At 42.0% G+C, this 14709-nt stretch overlaps 2 protein-coding genes across 6 annotated transcripts in view; one reads left to right on the forward strand and one right to left on the reverse strand.

Annotated features, from left to right (window-relative positions):
- The window catches only part of LOC128560033 (uncharacterized), a 44753-nt gene extending 35127 nt beyond the window's left edge, over window positions 1-9626 (reverse strand). The window contains exons 1-2 of one of the 3 annotated variants that reach the window (XR_008372862.1): window positions 9546-9626; window positions 9057-9277 (exon numbers count right to left, since the gene is read on the reverse strand). Coding sequence is in view for 2 of the 3 variants with exons in the window: in XM_053553497.1 (XP_053409472.1) it covers window positions 8491-8798 (308 nt within the window). In the remaining variant the exon portion in view is untranslated. Of the gene's footprint in view, window positions 1-8490; window positions 9278-9545 lie in introns of all 3 variants that reach the window. The other 2 variants (XM_053553497.1, XM_053553498.1) reach the window with 2 other exon arrangements.
- A 74-nt stretch (window positions 9627-9700) lies between these two features.
- Window positions 9701-14709, forward strand: part of KMT2E (lysine methyltransferase 2E (inactive)) — a 109371-nt gene continuing 104362 nt past the window's right edge. For 2 of the 3 annotated variants that reach the window (XM_053553482.1, XM_053553483.1), the window contains exon 1: window positions 9702-10066. The gene's annotated coding sequence lies outside the window, so the exon portion shown is untranslated. Of the gene's footprint in view, window positions 10067-14709 lie in introns of all 3 variants that reach the window. The other variant, XM_053553484.1, reaches the window with a different exon arrangement.

Below are 14709 nucleotides of genomic sequence, written 5' to 3' on the forward strand. Positions count from 1 at the left end.
TTAGCTGGCTGGGGCTGGGTTGGAACCCGTCACCCTTGGTATATGGAGCCAGCACCCTACCCACTGAGCCACAGGCGCTACCCCATTATTTCATTCTTAATGCTACTATGATGTAGTTAATATTTTACCTACATATGGATTATGAAACTGACACCCAGAAAGCAAACTACCTAAAATCTCATTGGAAGAGCAGATATTTACATTTAGGTCATTCTAGCTTCTGTGGTGTTCATCATGTTACCAACACTTTGGGAGGTAAAGCAGAGGCTAGACAAAGGATCTGGCATATCCTAGAGGTTGTTTTATTTGAACCTCAAATCTCTGGTGAATGGACTGGTTTTTTTGGGGGTGGGGGGACAGGGTCATACTCTCTCTGAAGGCTAGATTGCAGTGGCAATCTTCCTGTCTCAGCCTCCCAAGTAGCTGAGGCTGTAAGTGCACATCACACCCAGCTAAATTTTCTATTTTTTGTAGAGAAAGGGCAGAGTCTCACAATCTTGCTTAGGCTGGCTTGGAGTGATCCTCCTTGGCCTTCTAAAGCCCTAGCACCTGGCCTGAACTGTTTTATGCTATTGTTTTGGAAAGATTTTTTTTTTTTTGAGACAGTCTCAAGCTGTTGCCCTGTTAGAGTGCCATGGTGCCAAAGCACACAGCAACCTCCAACTCTTGGGCTTAAGTGATCCTCTTGCCTCAGTTTTTTTAATTTTTAGCAGAGACAGGATCTCGCTTTTGGTCAGGTTGGTCTTGAACTGGTGAGCTCAAGCAATCCACCCACCTTGGCCTTCCAGAGTGCTAGGATTACAGGCTTGAGCCACTGCACCAGGTGTAAGATGTTTGACTTATTAAGCTAGAAAAGCAAAACCATTACCCAAGAAAAGGAAACACAAGAAGGAAAATGAAGGGAATAAGTTCACTTTTATTTTTATTTTTTGTCGCCCTGTCTCACTTTGTCGCCCTCGGTAGACTACCGTGGCGTCACAGCTCACAGAAACCTCCAACTCCTGGGCTTAGGTGATTCTCTTGCCTCAGCCCCCCAAGTAGCTTGGGACTACAGGTGCCTCGCTATTTTTTGTTGATGTTGTAGTTTGGCCAGGGCTGGGTTCCAACCCGCCACCCTCAGTATATGGGGCCAGCACCCTACTCACTGAGCCACAAGTACCGCCCGGAATAAGTTCACTTTTAAATTTATTTAGTTTGGCCTGGTGTGGTGGCTCATACCTGTAATCATAGCATTCTGGGAAGCCAAGGCAGGTGGACTGCTTGAGCTCAGGAGTTGTAGCGAGGCATTGTGGCAGGAACCTGTAGCCCCAGCTACCAGGAGGCTGAGGCAAGAGAATCACTTGAGCCCAGGAGTTTGAGGGTGCTGTAAGCTGTGACTCCACAACACTCTATCGAGGATGACAGAGTGAGATTCTGTCTCAAAAATAGATAAATAAATTTGTTTAGTTTGAGGTATCTACAGGATTAGAGTAGCTCTACAGAGTTTGTAAATTCTGGGTATAAATTCTGGAGTAGGTCATCAACAGGTAAAAATTTGGAAATTGATGATTAGTAAAAAGGTGACTGGGATTCAACCCAGGTAAATAACATTTAAGAAGAAAACCAAATAGCAACCAGCAAAAGCCAAGAGGAATCAAATGGTATAGGTAATTTAAGACTCACGTATCTGGAGGACCTAAGAACATAAACTTTCACAAAATGTTATAAATGAAAATAGCTGCATGGCTTTTTTCTTATTCCCCTGAAGAGCAAAATTTAACTATAAGGCAGAGTACATGGGGAAATGGAACTAGTTAAATTTTAGATACTCTTCATTTTAAATCCCACACTACCAGAGAACCCTTGACTTCTGATGTTATTTGTCAAGTATCTCTTCTTTCATTTAACTTTTTAAAGTGCTTCAATCAAAGATATGTTAATGCATCCTCTTACCTTTCTTACTCCTATTTGCCCTTTGGCCATAAAACGGGAACATGGAACAAAGATGGTAGCCACAGAATGTGTATCACAGAGATGTAGTTTGACAAGTTGGGCTTAGGACACGTGAGAGATGCTTAAGACTACTATGCTATAGTCTTACAAACTGAAGAGTATTGATTATATCTGATGCCTTCTCAGGTTTCAATAAAAGAATGAGAAAAGTTTGACACTTCTTATTCACCCAAAGTTAAGTTTTCTTTAGGATGAGCTATTACCTTAACACAGCCTTCCTTCATAAAAAATTTAAATACTAGAGATAAGACTAAACTTGAAGGACAAGTTCTGTCTTAACCACAGCTTGTCAGAAATAGAGGCCAGACATTTGGTATAATGTGTAGCTAAGTGTCTGTAGTGAAAGGTGCGAATATGCTGTAAAGTGAACTCTTACACATAAAAAGGTTTATATGGTGCCCCATGATCATATTAATGTACACAGCTATGATTTAATAAAAATAAAAAAAAAAAGTTTATAAATTCCTATGAGTTAGTTAAGTTCTGCCCTATCATATAAAATTAGTGTTTAATAAATCAATAGCATATTTCTTCAAATCAGAGTGTGATACACAGTTAAACCATCTCATGTGCTCACCAATTATTCATATTACTTTAACCTTCAGGAATCTAGTCATTGGTGGTACAAGCAACCACCATTGGTGGTTTGAACATAGTTTTCACAAATTTTAGAATTTATATTATTTTACTTCTTCCTTTATTTAGCTTATCAATCAACTCAATAAAGAAATAGTCTCCCTCTGTTGCTCAGGCTGCAGTGCAGTGTGTGACCACAGCTCACTGCAGCCTTCAACTCCTAGGGCTCATGTATGATCCTTCTGGCTCAGTCTCCCTAGTAGCTGGACTACAAGCATACCACTAAACGCAGCTAATTTTTTTAAAAACATTTTTTTTTTTGTAGGGGGGTGTGTGTGTCCCCCTATGTTGTACCCAACCTATTTTACTTTTTTTTTTCCTTGAGACAGAGCCTCAAGCTGTCGCCCTGGGTAGAGTGCTGCAACGTCACAGCTCACAACAACCTCCAACTCTTGGGCTTAAGCAATTCTCTTCCCTCAGCCTCCAGAGTAACTGGGACTACAGGCACCCACCACAATGCCTGGCTATTTTTGGGTTGTAGTTGTCATTGTTTGGCAGGCCCAGGCTGGATTCGAACCTGCTGGCTCTGGTGTATGTGGCTGGTGCCTTAGCCACTTGAGCTGCAAGTGCCAAGCCCTATTTTACTTTTTAAGAAAGGCAGAAACCTAGAGTGAACAAATAACTGAAAACAGGTTTAAAAACCAAATTAAAATTATAAAAACTAAGGAAATTGTCACTGAAAGCCCAGTCTTAGAATTTTTATTTAAAAAGTACTTTAAAATGCTACCTGTCATTTTGGACATTATGTATAATAATCCAACTGTAAAAGATACTGCTTAAGATGATTATGACCTTAGTCTAAAATGTGGTCCATAAGATCTCAGCTTTCTTGGTCAGCTCGCCTCCTATAAGATTGTTATCTATTCAGCTTTGAAGACTACCAAATTTCAACTATTTTTCTTGAAAATTAGTTTTCTTTTCTCCATACCCACACAAGCAATAAATAAGCACAAGTGTTTCTGTAATGTCGTATATATCTCCTTTATTATTCCTCTAAGGCTCTTCTTGCTGCATTAATAGCTTCAAGAGTCAGTCCCTTCCCCTAGCTTGAAGGTAGTTAAGTTTTAAAATGAGTCCTTCACTATTGATCCTGTGACACACCTCAAAAGTAAGTAGGGCAAATATGAACTTTGCTAAGGTCAGGGAGACAAGTGTTCAAAATCACTTCTCTGCCACCTTGGTTAAGATTATCATTTAGGGTGCGGTGGCTCACGTCTGTGAATCCTAGCACTCTGGGAGATGAGGCGGGCTCCAGTAGTCTCAGCTGGGGAGGCGGAAGCAAGAGGATCACTTGAGCCCAAGAGTTTGAGGTTGCTGTGAACTATGATGGCACAGCACTTGACTGAGGGCAACAAAGTGAGACTCTGTCTCAAAAAAAAAAAAAAAAAAAAAAAAAAAGTCATTTAAAGTACATACAATAGCACCTACTGGTTTTGAGTACTCATTCACTGGGGAGAAGTCACACTAATAGTTACAAATTTCTGCTCTGGCCTTGAATCATTTTCAATAATTCTCTCCATTTTCACTAAATTACTAACATCAATGTCCTGGTGTGGCATGACTATGTTAATCTTTACTTCCAACTATTATTACACAGTAGTTTACCTCACCAAACTGAACGTGTAGGCTAGAATTTAGGTTCTCTGTGTTAAATGTAATGGGAATGCAAATTATGTGTTGATTGAAATTATAGCTGGAGTTCCAATCTGTCCCAGGACCAAAACCACAACAGGATACACAGCATTGCTAGGTGAGGTGGCTCAGGGCTATAATCTTAGCACTCTGGGAGACCAAGGTGGGTAGACTGCTTGAGCTTGAGTTCAAGATCAGCCTGAGCAAGAGTGAGACCCCTGCCTTTAAAAAACAGCTGGGTGTTGTGGTAGGTGCCTGTAGTTCCAGACACTCCAGAGACTAAGGTAAGAGAATTACTTGAGCCCAAGAGTTTGAGGTTGCGGTGAGCTATGCCGCCCTGGCACTCTCCCAATGACACAGTGAGATTCTGTTTCCAAACAAGCCCCCATGCCCCAAACATACAGCAGTTATAAATTTGATATAAAATATCAACCAATATACTTGGGAAAGATACTTATAAAAATTATACCTTTTTCAGAATAAGTAATATTAAGGTGATTGTCTCTAGGAATAAATGTTTTTTAGAATTTAATGCAATTTAGGCTTAACTTGCATAAAATACCATTTATCTTTTTTTTTTTTTTGTAGAGACAGAGTCTCACTTTATGGCCCTCGGTAGAGTGCCATGGCATCACACAGCTCACAGCAATCTCCAACTCCTGGGCTTAAGCGATTCTCTTGCCTCAGCCTCCCGAGTAGCTGGGACTACAGGCGCCTGCCATAACGCCCGGCTATTTTTTGGTTGCAGTTTGGCCAGGGCCGGGTTTGAACCCGCCACCCTCGGTATATGGGGCCGGCACCTTACTGACTGAGCCAAATACCATTTATCTTAACTTGATAACCAATCTGGTTTATTAGGATTGGAACTAAATAAAAGTTGTTGACTGAGGTATAATTTATTACCTAAAAAGACAATGTTGACAATGGTGCTTTCTACTTTTTGTGGTGTACTTACAATAAAGGAGCAAATAAAAAACCTACAGCCCAATTTAAAAAAATAATACCTAATGTTAAAACGCCATGCTTTTCCTTGACAAACACCACAATCACAAGCTCTAAATAGGAAGAGTGAACAGTTCCGCATTATCATCACTGGAGTTTACATACCATTGAAGTTCATAGATGAAAATATCCTATAGATATGACACATATGGATGCTCCAAAATATTCGGCCAAGTTTTTTCTTCTTCTTACCCTTTTGGGGGTAGATCTATCTCTGGCCCATCACTTGCTCCCTGCCAGGCATCCCTTGCCTTTCTTACCTCTATTAAAACTGGTGGTCAAAAGAGCTCCTTCGGAAGAACCGTTTTATAGTTCAGACTTTACAGTCAATCTTTTCTATCTGAATGCCTTCCAAATTCAAAACCTGAGCTGGGTCAGTGTAAACTCAGCAGAAGTGTCCAACCTTAGTTCCCCTCTGCTACCCACCAGAAGAATAAGAGTTGTCTTGGGCCACACACATTAAATGAACAAAACACTAAGGACAGCTGATTAGCCCCCCCCCCCCAAAAGTCCACGATTATTTTTCCTGATATCCCACACCACAGGTAAGCAAAAAAAAAAAAAAAATCCACCCCCCCCCCCCCCCCAATCAGAATGCAGCCTGCAAGTCATGGGTTGAACACTCCTGAATTGTAAAGAATAGTTCATTTATTTGTAGGAGTTAGGGGCATGAAAGAGTTTCACGATGCAAAGAAAAGTTGTGTTATCTGTAAGTGGGAAAGGCATCAGTAAAGAAACAGAGACATAGAAGTATGAAATAGCATAGAACTCTTTAGATGGTATGCATTTTAGCAATCAGGGGATGTGTTATGTGAACCAAGATTATTGAAATTGCCATTATTTCAAGTAAAAGGCAATGATTTGAACAGAAATAAAGAAGGCTGGGGTATAATTTATACACATAACCATTCAGGTATAGTTAAAGAAAGTTCTTAAGAATGAAGTATTTAACCTCAAGCTTAGCATTTTCGTGAGTTCAAGGAACACGGGGCCCCAGGTAAATCTTTACATAGTACCCACAGCTCAGAAGCTAGCAGAAGATGGAGGTAGGCGGCGCCTGTGGCTCAGTCGGTAAGGCGCCAGCCCCATATACCAAGGGTGGCAGGTTCAAGCCCGGCCTCGGCTGAACTGCAACCAAAAAACAGCTGGACGTTGTGGCGGGCGCCTGTAGTCCCAGCTACTTGGGAGGCTGAGGCAAGAGAATTGCTTAAGCCCAGGAGTTGGAGGTTGCTGTGAGCTGTGTGATGCCACGGCACTCTACCGAGGGCCATAAAGTGAGACTGTGTCTCTATAAAAAAAAAAAAAAAAAAAAAAAACTGAAAAGTTATTAGAAAATACAATAGGCACAAATGAAATTGCCCAGGGAGAACATATAATGCATGAAGGCAAAGGAAGTTATTCCAAGTAGTATAACCACAGTAAAGTAAAAAAAAAAAAAAAAAATTAAGACCACAAGAGATTCATGGATTCGTTAACAAGATATATGCTGATTAAAAGTACAAAACAAAAAAAGGATGTTCACATTCACACAGAAAATGGCCTGTTTTCCTTAATAGGAAGCAGTGAAGCTAACAACATTCTGAAAAATACCTTAAATCTACTGACTTCATGTTTTAGTCTCTTGTAAGCAGAAATAACTGCTACAAGGGAAAGGGAGATATACAGTATATAACAAAGTGACTCTTGAAGTTATTCAAGTGTTCTTACAGAAAAAAGCTTTGAAGGTTATATTCTTTGTACTAAGTAAACATTTACATGCAGTTACTAAGTAACTGAAAAAAACCTACAAACTAGCAAGGATTTAAGGATATACAAATGAATTAAGAACCCAATCTTGTTTTCAAACTACCAAAAGCCTACAACTGAGACTAAAGGAAACAGCACAACCTTGACCTCAGGTTCTTTTCAGAACCAGCAAGTATTTCCTTCTAGTACCACACATCTGAGTTCTGTCAAAAGCCAGATTTGGGATACAAATTATCTCTGTTGAGTAACTCCCCACTCTCAACACCTGTCAAGAGGAGAAGCCCTTAAAAAAATCATTAGATTTGTTTCTGGCTACTACATCTAGTTTGGCCAAGTGGAAATAAGGAAAAATAAAAACCTACCTTACACCAAAAAAAGCCCTTAAAATGTTTTGAACTGCTGGAGATTTTCACGTATTGAGGTTCAAAAAACTAAAAATATACAGCTTATATATTGCAACAGTGCTTTAAAGAGGTAGGCTTTAATATTTTATAAAAGAGTAGGAACCTTAATAAATATTTACCACAAGTGCTTACAACTCCATCTTTTATTTTTAAAAACTATAAAAGGGCAACAGAAAGCAACACAGAGGTGCAAACAGCCTTAACTTCACGGATTAAAAAGCTAGCAGTTTTTATTCTGTATTACTAATGTCTTTTTTAAAAAGTCTCTATTTTTAAAAAAGCAAGTCCTACTTAATAAGATTACACATTCTTTTAGTATGTGCAGACAGGAAGGATACCGGAAGAACAGAAAGAACAGAAGGAATACAAAGTTTGAAAAGGGTCCTTAAGTTCTTACAGCATAGTCCTTGGCTGCTTGTACTTTTTAAGCAATTAACGTGTTTCTGGGTGTTATTTACGCCTTTACATTTGCTGACAAACTTTGGAATTATTTTTCTATTTGTATCTGAGAAACTTTACGTCTTCTCATAAAATAATCGATTCTTGACATTGTGACTCTAGGAGACTCGCTCCTTGCTACACATCCCACTGGCCCTCAGAACTCCGTAGTTGATTCCTAGTCCCCATCAGGGACCTACCACCTTACATAAGTATACTTTGCAGGGAGAAAGGCAGATAAGAAAACAGGGCGCCAAACCTCCTCCACCAACAGCCGTCACACCCCGCAAGGAGTGTCCTCCGGGGGCTTTCCCCCAGGAGCTGTAGCAGTGGGGGAAGGGAAGCTCTTTCAAACAAGTCATCTCTTCCTCTTCAGGCCGCCAACGCCGACCGCGCCACCATCTCCTCCGCCCAAGCCCGGTCCCCTCCCCCGCCCCAGCCTGAGTGTGAGCCAAACCCCACAGGAATGCAGCCCGGTCACATGCGCTGCGGCGGCGGTGGACGTGCCTCTCCCCCCGCGCCCCAAGGAGACCCAGCGCCATCTTGCCCTGACGCAGTTACAAAAGTCACGGGAGAAAGCCTGTCTCCTCGTCCGCGCCAGCGCCCCAAAGTTTCGCAGAGGCCGAGCCGGGGCCCTCACCTCGCGCAGGGACAGGAGAAAATAGGGAAGAACCTTGCGATTCCCTTCGCCACTGCTTGGGTTCCATACCAGCCGCTGCAGCAACGATCCCCATCGTCACTTCTCCCTCTCTGCCTTTGCAACAGTCTCCCCCTACGGCTTTGGCCCCACCCGCTACTGCAGGATGAGGTCATCGCTAGCCAATTACGACGCGTCCGACAGACCACGTCGGGCACCGATTGGCTGACGAGACCTCCTCTGCCTCGCCCCACTCCGCTTACCCAGCGCTCAGGATCGCCGTGGGGCAAGGGGAAGACGGAAACCGCCATTTCGGGGAAAGACCTCGAAAACAAGAGCTGGAGTATTATTTTAGTGGGGAAACCCTTGTTTTATTCTTTGGTCTTCCCCATTTTTTTCTTCGAGATAAATGTCTCACTGTCCCTCCCTCGTTTAATCACCGCCACATAAGGAATTCCCGCTCCCCTCCCCGTAAATTGTCCCGCCGGCAGGGAAATCCTTCCCCGGGGCCAGGAGAAGTATAGGAGGCAGCAACGGCAACTGCACCGGCGGCAACGGCAGCTTTTTACCCCGAAACACGGTAGCAGGGAGGCGGCGTTGACGGTGGCTGCATTAATCAGGCTGCTTCTCCCCCCGACCTCTTCCGTTTCTCGCTCCTCCATCGAGACGGCGCTGGACTCGCCAGCTCCGCTTTTATCCGGTGCTCGGAGCCTGCGCACTGGAGCCTCCTCAGCCCCTAGTGGGCGTCGAGTGTCACCCCAACCGGGTTCATCCAGCACTGGAGGCCAGACTTGGGTGGGGGAAGAGGAGAAGGGGGAGAGGAAAGGGGAGACGGGATTGAGTAGGTTTTGGAGGTGGGAGAAAGTGCATCATTTTCGGAGGGATATAGGATGGGGCTTGTTCTCAGGCCCTACGATCTTTATCCTTTCACCCAATAGTGGCATGCCCAAGCTCACTTATAGCCAGACTTCCAATCCCACCAAATACCGAAACTTCCCCAAACCTTGAGTGAATTGTTGAACGCATCTATTGTGAAAAAGATCTGTACCCTTCACTACCTCCAGTTTGTTATCCTCGAGCCTCCGCGGAGAGGAAACGGCGGGCGGCAGCCCACAAGCAAAATGGCGGCGAGAGGCTTCATCCCCCTCCCTCTCTGCCCCTGCGGAGCGGGGCGGGCGAGCCCCGTGCACTTGCCGCCGCCGCGGCCGCCGCGGCCGCCGCCGCCGCCGCCGCCGTCGCCGCCATTTTCCCAGAGCGAGAGGCAGTGACACTGAGCGGGCGCAGGGGGCCGAGTCGGAGACGGTGCCTGAGTTCGGGAGCGGCAAGAGAGGGGACTAAGACACTCCAAGCAGCCTTGCCATCACCTCTGCGTTCCTGCTGACTGTCAGGGTGCCCCCTCCCCTAACTCCTTGGTTCCTGGTGAAGAGGCTGCGCGCTGCTGTTTGGGGAAGGGGTGTGTGGAGCCGGGTCTTCCGCAGAGGCTGCTGTCGGGGGGTCGCCTGATCGCGGAGGTGTGGAGAGACTCCTTGGGGGTCGAACACGTAACGGGGTTCGGGTGTCTGGTGTGTGAACATCACAGGTCAGTGCCTGTCGCCTCCGTGGGAGTTCCTGGGGCTTGCGGGGTGAGGGGACTTGTGTTTCCAGGGGGGGAGGGAAGTCTCTCATCTTTATGCTTCGGCGGGGAGAGTCGACTGTGACTCTCGGGTGTTTTGCCGGGGCAAGACGTTGCTTGTTTCAATTGAATTTGTCCTCTCTGTTCCCTGTCCCTAGAAATGGAGCATTATGGCGGGTTTTAGTGCTGGTGAAGGGGAAACTGGCAGTTAAACCCCCTTGAGAGTGGGAGTTAGGGAGGGGGCGCACTCCTCTTTGGCAGCGGGTTAGGGCCGCCGGAGTGAGGAGGGAGGCTGTTGACTGTTAGCAGGGTTTGTGTCCGGGCGGTCCCCGGAGCTGCCAGCTCTCCCTGTTCTCAGCCGCGTCTGGTTCAGGTGCTGGGAAGCCGTATAGGCCCCATTTTCTCCTTCCACGTCTTGACTGGCAGTCTCTGGTATATGTTCTCGTCAATACGAGGGGGGTTAAAAAGAATGCCGTGGGCATCTCCCTTTGTGGGAGAGCGAGACAGCTCCTCATCCTCTCCCGGAGAGGGCAAGCCCGCCCCTGAGGTGGTCACCCCAGCACCCAGCCTCCTCAGTCTCCTCCCCCACTCTTCTTGCATTACCGCGGTCCTTTACTATGCCGAGCCCTAGAGTCCACAATATGGCTCATTTCGGAAAAGCTTATTTTGACCAAGGGATTGGCACAAACCCTGTGGCAGCGGACACAGATGAGAAACAAACGGTTCACTGTGCTGAATGGGGGAAGGGGGAGAAAAAACAACAATCCAGACTGCTTTCTTGCACTGGCCTTAGTTCCGTATAGATCCATCTTTGCTGGGCTGTCTTAGGAATGGTACAATTTAAAGTCAAAGAGAAGTAGCTGAAGTTAGCTTTGGAGTAAACACCGTTTTGCCTATTTTATTCCCTTTTTGGAGATGTGAATAATGTAAGGTGTTTGGAGTTCTGAAGACCTTGGAGAGAATTAAGTGAGGTGCATTCAACTCTAGGCTAGAGACATCCACGCCTAACTGGAAAATAGTCCGTTTTCTTCTTTAATTTGTAAGATGGAGAGTAAAAACTAAAATTTCCCTCTTTTGTCCTTTACAGATTCTAAAAATGGCGGCCCCAGGCTGATGTTGTGGTAATCTAATCAGCTCGGGTCCTCCACACCCCATGCAGTGCGTTTGTCTGCAGCATATTACAGGCTTATTATGTTTACATGAAAAGAGTAGGCTTTTTTTCTTCCCTGAGCCCTTTACAAAAAATGTGTTGATTTTATTGTTAATTACCATGCTTTGTTTTAGTTGATTAATTTCATTGGTTTTTCCTGAGAAGCAAATAAAATGACTCCACTTGTCAAAGAAATGAAAGCACTCAGGTAGTCTTGGAAATTTTAGGGGTGATGATAGGTGCTCTTAAAAAATTATTTGGCTATTAATAATAGTTTTAATTTGGTTTAATCCAACCATCTTTTATTTACTATGCCAAAGTAAATTAAAATGTTTGTTAAGTGTATAAATACAACATATTTTGTATGATTGGATGTTTTAATCTAGAGTTAAACATTTTCCATCAAACTCCTGGCCAATTTTGTGAATTTTGTTTTTTTTGTATTCTGTTTCAGATTAAATTTTAGGGAGCTGTACAAACAAGCCTAAACCTGTTACTTCATTGAATAGACATGCTTTCCTTCCCACTTCTATGTTTTGCATCCCCTGCTCCAACATATTTAAGCTTTTCTTAAGAATTTTCAGAGTTGAAAGTGTATTTGATTGAGTGAAGCGCCATACTTCACTGCCTTTAAAAATTGTCATAAAGCTTACTATCATCATTATGTAAGTAAAAAGTAAGGCTTTGATTCTTGGTATTTTTTTTCTCCCCAGACATGCCTATTTACCTATTATGGGGTTGTGGAATTTAGTCTGTTTTACTAGACCTTAAATAAAAACATTACCATAATAGGGTCTTGAATCCATTTTATGCTATTTTCAGAATCTTAGAGACTAAAAATTAAATGTCAGGTGTCATTTAGCTGTATTTTTAAAAGTGTGATTAGAATTTATTTCTGTATTGGGAGGTCAATCTTCTTTTTGGGCTGAACGAAGCAGTGAGATATGATTGGGCCATTAGTGGTATTTAATGACCATTCTTTCTGATTGTAGAGCAACTGAAAGATGAGTGCCTTTCAATCTTAGTAGTACTAAAAAAGATTGGAGAATATGCACCCTTTCATGATTCTCTTATTACATTGTAAATAACTTAGAGCACCATTTATTTCATATGGTGAATATGTGAACTAGATTGATGATTGGATTCTATTCAAATCATTATAGAATTAACTGGTTTAGGGATTTTCTACATACCAGTGAGTTTTTATTATGGAAGACTGAGCACACAATCTTACTTAGACTCTGTGAAATATTTTATTACAAAATGAAAAGTTGGGGAGTAGTGGGAGAGTTTGTATAGGGATTTGGGGTCAATACTCATTTGTATTATGCTCTGAGAATGTAAGTCCAGATCCTTCACTGCTTGTAAGTTGTACATTTATTTTATAGGTTGGTGGTTAAGTTCTGTGGTTCAGAAGGTTGGTACTTTAACTATTCAATGTATGAAATAAGTATATTCTTATACATTTATTTATGTAGCCATAGGAGGCAACACTGTGCCCATATTTTTCTTGGTAGTGACCTTGGTCAGATCTAGATTCAGGAAGCAATTTAACTTACTTAACTTCAAAAATAAGAGGTTGGAAATAAGACAAGCTGCCTTTTATCTACTAGTTTTCCTCATACTGGCTTGCTTCACTGCTTTGGGTTTTGTTTCTTTTTGTTGTTTGTTTTGACGTTTTAGTTCCTGTAAAATGAGACTTTTAAACTATTGTACCTTATTTTGAATGGTTACTTTATAAATAATGTGGCTATAAATGTTAGTTTTTTGTCAGTTGACTATGTTTTAGGGTTGTCTAGGCAAATTTACTAAAAGGTTAGGCCTAATTTTTGTTCCCAGAGAGTTTTGAAGCATTTGGTCCCTTGGGGGAAAACTAGTCAAATGGTCTTTCTTTGTTCTTGCAATAGCTGAGTTTGAAGGATTAGTTGTTTATCTGTTTAAGTGGATTTGTAGAGAACCATAATGTAATTGGAGAGTAAATTTTATTTTTAGAGACCACATTTTGATCATACTTCCCTGTTGTTGTCAGTGTAAGTTAAAGGATCCCTTTGATCCCAATTCAAGTTTAAAACCTTTTTGAGTCTCCATTTCTTTTCAGCTCTGTGGGACTGTTACCCGTCCTACAATTTTGACTTGACTTCCTCACAGCTTCCATCCAGAAAATCTTTGCCCCATATATATCACTGCAAGCTCTAGGACTTCTTGGGTCTAAAAATGAGGAAGTAGGGAGAAAAGCTAATAAGTTAGGAGAAATCTTCCCCTCGATACAGATCTTAGTGGTCTTAGGGAAATTATAACTTCTTAAATTGGCTTCTTAATCTCTCATTTCCATGCATCAATCTCACACAAAATAAAAAAAACTGTGGTTTTATTTGGAAAAGTATATTATATGTGAACCCTAACAGCTGTTTTTCTGGAAGGTAACACTGGGACTTAAATATATATTACCATAGTGTGTTTTAAATATTATATAAAACCAACAGTACTTCAAAGAGCTGTCAAAACTGCTTAGGAAGTATTAGTATACTTTTATCTCAAAAGATGCTGTATTATTTTAAGAATATTTTAATAATATATAATAGCTTGTATTTCTGAAGGATTTATTCTTAGCAGATGGTAAATGCTCATTTATTTCTTGGTAAAGCTTTTGTTTAAGCGAAAACACTTATATCACTAATATAAATGGTGACCAGGGATTATTCCTTGTCATGTTTTAGAATAAATGTTAAGTATTTGTATTCTATGACACCTTTTAATGTTGAGGATAGAATTATTTTACTTATGGTAAAATTACTTTTTGTGTTGACCGGCAAAATAATGAGGAATACTATTTGAAATATGGCTGGATCAATGTTACTAGCTTTTAGGCTGAGTTGAAAATTGGAGAGGGCCAAACTTACTGTTTTTTTTTTTTTTTTTAATGTGCAAATGTTAGGAGGAGCCTTACATTTTTCTTAATATTGAAATAATACATTTTTGCAGTATCCAAAAATTTATTTAATGTGGACGAGCAATATTTGTGGTTGAAAATTTTTTCTGTGCTAAATTGGAAGTGGGCAATTTTTTTTTTTTTTTTGTAGAGACAGAGTCTCACTTTGTCACCCTTGGTAGAGTACTGTGGTGTCACACAGCTCACAGCAACCTCCACCTCCTGGGCTTAGGCGATTCTTTTGCTTTAGGCGCCTGCTACAACGCCCGGCTATTTTTTTTGTTGTTGCAATTTGACCGGGGTTGAGTTTGAACCCACCACCCTTGGTATATGGGGCCAGCACCCTACTCACTGAGCCATAGGCACGGCCTGAAATTAATTGTTAACTAAAATTCTTACTATTAAACACTGAGTATATTAAGTGATTCAAAGAAGTTATTACTTATTATTTTTTCTTTTGAGACAGAGCCTCATTTTGTTACCCTTGGTAGAGTGCCCTAGCATCATAGCTCACAGCAACCTCAAACTCTT

The sequence above is a fragment of the Nycticebus coucang genome, chromosome 11 (assembly GCF_027406575.1).
Source record: "Nycticebus coucang isolate mNycCou1 chromosome 11, mNycCou1.pri, whole genome shotgun sequence".
Taxonomy (NCBI): Eukaryota; Metazoa; Chordata; class Mammalia; order Primates; family Lorisidae; genus Nycticebus; species Nycticebus coucang.